A 6,626-nucleotide genomic window follows, 5' to 3' on the forward strand; every position below is an offset into this window, starting at 1 on the left:
TTTTGATTGCACATATGTCCTGGCCGGCTTCTATAGCTTCTCTCAGCTTCATACTCTCCACTTGTTTTCTCATGATATCTTTCTCCATGGTTGGTTCTGATTTGATGTCCTCATCATACCCTCCCCCTTGAAGAAGTTTCGACCTCGAAACTATTTCTCCTGCACCAATAGAAAGCAAGTTAGCTTTCATCCTTCTTTGGGAGTCTAGAGTCTTACCTTGATAAACTTTAGGTGTGGTGATGCGTGGAGCATCTGGGGGTTCTCCTTTGAGTAGGTAAGATAGGATTACTCCTCTGGTTTGCTCTGGTTTTGGATCTGGTGGTTTTTCTCTCCAGTCTTTGGGTACTCCAATGGTTCCTGTTTCTGTCTTGACACTGAGGGGAAAGAGCAAGTGTATTATATTTGAACTTGAATTATTTAAAACTGGATACTTGAAAGCATAACTAGTTAAAATATTATTCCAGTAATTAACAACTTCAGATTTTTCACTTACTATTTTACCAAGTATCAACTCTGGTTTGGGGGCAGTGATTGGTGTTGGCCGGGAGTTGATAATCACATTGGTTTGGAGTATGTCTGATTCTAGACAATTTTTCTCAAAGTTTTCTTCACTTCCTGCATCAACATCTCTTGGCAAAGACAAGTGTATTACACTAGAAATAGACATCTCAGGGACTAGCTGAACAAGATTATCTTTAAAAGCATTTTCTGGTGTTTCTAAGTGTAAAATCTCTACTGAGGATCTACTTGGACAAGCTACAGCATAATGACCCTCTTGATGGCATCTATAACAGATTATGCTAGTTATCTTTAAAGGATCAGAAAACTTACATTGCTCTAGCTTCTGCTTTGGATATTGCTTCTCTGCTTGTTGTTCTGACTTTGTTGGAGCTGGAGATCTCGCCTCTGTCCTTTTCTTAGGTAGCTGTAGAGCTCCTTTAAACCACTGAAGATTTGCTTGAGGCTTGATCATATGTAGGGAACTCATCTTTAAATTCTGCTTTGCTTGAGTTCCTTTCTTTGGTTGCACATGTTGCTGCTTTGGTTTCTTCTTGGATTGCACAACTTTATCATCATTTTCTTTGCTGCTAGAAGTGTTGCACGTGATTTCCCTTGACTTAGAACCACAATTCTTCTTTGGATTAATCTCTGGAGTTGACATGGGTGCTAGAATCAATCTCCTTGGCTTAGGAAATACATCTGGGCGCCTGAAATGATACTCCTTGTGGCTCTCAGCTGTTGTTACAAACTCCTCACGTAGTAGCTCCTTCATTTCTGTCCAAGAAGCATCACGATCATACCACCAGTATGCATACTCAGTTAGAGTATCTTCAGCAATTAGTGGTCTCTCCTCCTCTTCAATCTGATGAAGTTCAAACCATTGATCTAGGTCTTTCTCCCACTTCCAGTAAGCTTCTATTCCTTCATGATGGCCTGCGTATTGGATGTATCTTGGCTCATACTCTTCATCACTTCTTACAGCCTCATTTTCTTCTTCTTCAGCAAAGTCACGCTCACTTGTTGCTCCATCTTCACGGTTTGCTTCAGAGTAGGGTAAACTGACTTGGGAATCAGTTTCATCATGGTTCTCTTCTTCATGATCAGAGTATGGTATCTCACACCATGGCCTCTCTTCCACATATGACTCCTCATGATCTGAGTTATCATCAACACCATCTTCTGGATAAACAACTTCTGGTTCATTCTCTGTTTCTTCATGGTAGCTGTGTTCATCTAGACTGATCTTGTATTCAGTTTCCTCTTGATACATCTCGCCCTCATGGTTAGATCTCTGGTCAGCTTCTTCTCTAGACCAATCTATGTAGCTGGTGTTGTCTTGGTACGGATCTGGTGGTTCTGGTTCAAGTTCTCCACCATCTGGATCATCATCATAATCAGTATTGGAACAATCATCTGTCCACTGATCTTCTTCATAACCACTTTCTTCATCAGACAGAAATTGTTCTTCTTGCTCCCAATCACAATCACTTTGTTCTTCATCTCCCATGGTTCCCTGTTATAACACAAAACTTGTGGGTTAAGTGTTCTAATGGATACAGGAGTCAAATACAAGTGAAATAATAATTCAAGTGGCTAAAACTATATGCTTGGACCAAAATAAATATGCTATGCTTTGAATGATATATATATATATATATATTTTTTTTTTTAATATTTTTTTTGAATGAAATGGATGCAATAAACAGAGGAAAGAAATATATATATATATATATATATATATTTTTTTTTGGTTTTAAATGCAAATTCGAAAATGACACTAACTAAGGTAAACTTTGCAACAAAATCTTGAGATATGGTATGCAAAGTCTATAAAAGGTAATAAATCAAAGACTGATGCAAAAACACATTTTGAAATTTTCTTTTTGGTATTTTCGATCAAATCAACAAACTTCTTCTTCTTCCTTTTTTTTTATGGTGTTAAAAACATAAACTAAGAACAAGCTTCAATGGCAGAAATGCAGAACAATTTTTTTTTTTTTTTTATTAGATGAAAATAACAGAAATGAAACAAGAACAGGATAGATACAACCTGATAGGAGCCTTTCGGCTCTGATACCAGATGATACAGGCACAAAACTGAGCCTCACAAGGATAGATTGATGGAACCAAGCTGCTGGTCGTATAACTCTTTCAGCCTGATCAGTTGATGGATTTGAATGGGATTTGCGGATTGGATGTTAGATTGAATCTCTCAATCTGGTGGTTAGATGGAATGAAGTGATTGACTCTCTCAACCTATGATGAATAAAGCTATTTGACTCTCTCAAACAACCTAATTCACAGATCTAAAGAAAACAAAGTGCTTCTCACAACTCTGACTTCTAAAGAACAAATCAATTCAAAGACAAACTTTGAAAGGAAAAAAAACAATACTTTGTATTAAACTTAGATCATAAAACGTGCCTCCACAATGGGAGTGCTATTGAGCTTATATAATGCTCAAAATAAAAGAAATAAACAGAAATAAACAGAAATCTTGCAAAACTAGCTGTTGGAGTAGTTTGGGGGATTTGGCTGAATGGATGGGATTTCTTGAGTCTTGATAACTTAGGCATGAACTGATGACGTCTAGGAATATCCTGGTTCACTGAATATGTCTTCAAAGTTCCAAGGAAAGATGGAAAGAGCCGTTGGAGATCTTTGAATAAAATGTTGCTTGAATCCAAATAAGGCAAACTGCTCCATATTCTTCTCCTCTTGGAGTGCTGCGATTTGAATGCTCTCAATATGTATTCAAGATCCTCTGGTAAGTGTAGAATGTCTCCTGGTCGCCATATCTTGGTTTGGTAATGATCAAACCAAACAATTGTCCAACTTTCCATTTTTAGCTCTGGTTTGATTTGAGTGTATTCTCCAAGGATCCGCCTGATCCAGTGTGTGCTGGTGCTTCTTAAGGGGTTGTGGAGTGCTTCTAGAAGTAGCACAAAGTCTCCTGGACGCCAATATTTAGCTTGACATATTATATGCTCCTGATCTTCTAAATAAGGCAAGTCGGGCCACCTTTGACTTGAAAATGGCATATCTCCTAAACCATTTATCCTTTTGATGTGAAACCAATTTCCTGCGTGCTCTTGTTGAGTATATAATCCAACAAAACCGGTTTCATGAATTAATTCCGCCTGGTGTGTAAGATATGGCATTTTGATTGCACATATGTCCTGGCCGGCTTCTATAGCTTCTCTCAGCTTCATACTCTCCACTTGTTTTCTCATGATATCTTTCTCCATGGTTGGTTCTGATTTGATGTCCTCATCAGCATGTTATCTTATCAATAGAACCCCCACAAGAGTGCTAGATGACCTCACCCCATATGAGGTATTGAACAACAAGAAACCCTCCCTTGATCACTTGCGTGTCTTTGGGTGTTTGTGTTATGTGTTACAGCCAGGTATGCAGCGGAACAAACTAGAGGCCAGAAGCACTAAGGCTGTATTCATTGGCTACTCTACTACACAGAAGGGCTACAAATGCTATGATCCAAACATGAGGAGGGTTCATGTGTCAAGAGATGTCAAGTTTGTGGAATCAAGAGGGTTTTATGATGAGAAGAGTTGGGATGAGCTCAAGGACCTCTCTCAATCCTCCACTGATAGGGCAAACAATTTGAGAAGGATTATGGAGTCTCTTGGCATCCATATGCCTCAGCCGAGTCAACATCAGAGTGATGGAGCTGGTGGTTCTGAAAATGGGAGTACTGGAGCTGGAAATCAACCTCCAGTAGCTGTGAGTGAAGAGGTTACTCCGGCAAGTGAGGATTCCCATCCTAATCCTGAAGGGGGGAATCAAGAAACATCACCACACAGTGATCAGGTTCATGATCAGGATGGAAATGCAAATACACCAGCTGAGGAGCAACAAGTTGAGGAACACATGGAAGAGGAGCAGGTAGCTCAACCAATGCTTAGGAGAAGCACAAGGGAAAGAAGACCAGCCTCAGATTGGATAAATACAAGAGTGTATTTCAACAATCAAGCAGTAGCCCATCCAACCCAAGGGGTGTGTTCTCTAGCTCAGTATCCAGTGGCGCATCAAGCCTTCATCACTGAATTGGATCAAGAATGGATTCCAAAGACATATGAGGAAGCTATGCAGGATGAGGAGTGGAGAGCATCTGTTGGAGATGAGATGGGAGCTATGGAAAAGAATGGAACATTCTTTGAAAGTAAGCTTCCCAAAGGAAAGAAAGCAGTGACAAGCCGGCTTCTCTTCACAATCAAGTATGGAGCCAATGGAAAGCCAGAAAGGAGGAAGACAAGACTTGTAGCAAGAGGCTACACCAGGTCTATGGAGAGGATTACTTGGATACCTTTGCACCAGTGGCAAAGCTTCACACGATCAGAGTGGTTCTCTCACTGGCAGTAAACCTAGAGTGGGATCTATGGCAGATGGATGTCAAGAATGCTTTCCTACAAGGTGAACTAGAAGATGAAGTCTACATGAGGCCACCTCCTGGTATGGAAGATCTTGTACAACCAGGAAATGTTCTCAGGCTAAGGAAAGCAATCTATGGGTTAAAGCAATCTCCAAGAGCCTGGTACCACAAGCTCAGCACAACTCTAAATGGAAGAGGATTCAACAAGTCTGAAGCTGATCACACTTTGTTTACACTGACCACGGAACAAGGTATCATAGTCATCCTGATATATGTGGATGACATTATCATTACAGGCAGTGACAAAGAAGGTACCATCTTAACTAAGGCTTTTCTTAAATCTTCATTTGATATCAAAGACTTGGGAGAACTAAAGTACTTTCTAGGGATTGAGATATGCCGATCTAAAGAGGGGCTATTCTTAAACCAGAGAAAGTACACACTTGATATGTTGAGTGAGGCAGGTGATCTAGGTGCAAAGAAAGCAAAGACTCCATTGGAAGATGGGTACAAAGTATTGCGCAAGGGGGAGTTTGAGGACAAACCATTTGAAGATGTCAAGAGGTACAGAAGAATGGTGGGAAACTCATCTATCTAACCATCACAAGGCCAGATATATGCTTTGCCGTGAACCAAGTGAGCCAGCAGATGCAAGCACCAAAAGTTCATCATTGGGGCATGGTTGAGAGGATTCTAAGGTACCTAAGAGAAGCACCAGGACAGGGAATCTGGATGGGATGCAATAAGAGCACCGAGATAGTTGGATACTGTGATGCTGATTGGGCAGGAGATAGAGTTGATAGGAGATCAACCACTGGCTATTGCACCTTCATTGGAGGCAACTTGGTGACTTGGAAGAGCAAGAAACAAAAGGTTGTGTCTTGTTCAAGTGCTGAAGCTGAATATAGGGCAATGAGGAAGCTGACAAGTGAGTTGATCTGGATCAAGGGGTTGCTTAAGGACTTGGGGATTGAGTTCACAACACCTATCACCATGCATTGTGACAACCAGGCGGCTATACACATTGCCAGCAACTCTGTCTTCCACGAGAGAACCAAGCACATTGAAGTTGATTGTCACAAAGTGAGGCAAGCTGTTGAGCAGAAGGTTATACTCCCATGCTACACCAGAAGTGAGGATCAGTTGGCAGATATCTTCACCAAGGCCGCAAGTTCTAAAGTCTGCGAGTCCATCCATTCAAGGCTTGGACTTGTGGACCTTTCATCTCAGTGATCCCCTTGTCATGAAGTGTTCTACTCTTTTTCCTTGATGTGTTTTTGTCCCACTGGGTTTTGCACATCAAGGTTTTAATGAGGGAATGCTTCATGATCTTCCAAGCTTGACTTGTTCCACATGGTCAAGCTTGAGGGGAGTGTTGAGATGAAGCATCATGAGTAAAGAGAAACAAGATCAAGGATAAGAAAGCAAAGGATCACGAGTACTTGTGACACAAGTCTGTCCGTACAGCTAACCTAGCTTGGAGCACAAGGGAGCATAGTTGGATATTCAAATAATGTGAAGACTTAAGAGAGGAGAAGAGGAGAAGAAGAAACTCGCCAAGTAAAAGAAATGGTTGGCGAGTTTGAAGAGAGTCACGGGTGAGAGTAAGGAGAGAGTGGTTCCCAACCGTTGGGACCTGTCCCTTTCACTCTGCTCACTCTGCTCCTCTCTGCTCACACTGCTCCCCTCTGTCCATACGCCAGACTTGTTTAATATTGTTGCAAGCTCTTTG

The 6,626-nt window shown here is 41.0% G+C and overlaps 1 protein-coding gene across 1 annotated transcript; it reads right to left on the reverse strand.

The window, feature by feature from the left end:
• Positions 1-285: 285 nt before the first annotated feature.
• Positions 286-2,008, reverse strand: LOC130502287 (uncharacterized). The gene is made up of 2 exons (XM_056997059.1): positions 502-2,008; positions 286-374 (listed from the first exon to the last, which is right to left on the reverse strand). The coding sequence occupies exons 1-2, from the start codon at positions 2,006-2,008 to the stop codon at positions 286-288; spliced, it is 1,596 nt and encodes a 531-aa protein (XP_056853039.1).
• Between the last annotated feature and the right edge of the window lie 4,618 nt (positions 2,009-6,626).

This window comes from Raphanus sativus, unplaced genomic scaffold (genome assembly GCF_000801105.2).
Source record: "Raphanus sativus cultivar WK10039 unplaced genomic scaffold, ASM80110v3 Scaffold0482, whole genome shotgun sequence".
In the NCBI taxonomy this organism is placed as follows: Eukaryota; Viridiplantae; Streptophyta; class Magnoliopsida; order Brassicales; family Brassicaceae; genus Raphanus; species Raphanus sativus.

Excerpts from the sequence above, each read along its gene's own strand:
- LOC130502287 (XM_056997059.1), bottom strand. The coding sequence starts at position 2,008 with ATGGGAGATGAAGAACAAAGTGATTGTGATTGGGAGCAAGAAGAACAA. Across the intron at positions 375-501 it reads CAAACCAGAGTTGATACTTG|TGTCAAGACAGAAACAGGAA; the intron begins GTAAAATAGTAA and ends CTTTCCCCTCAG.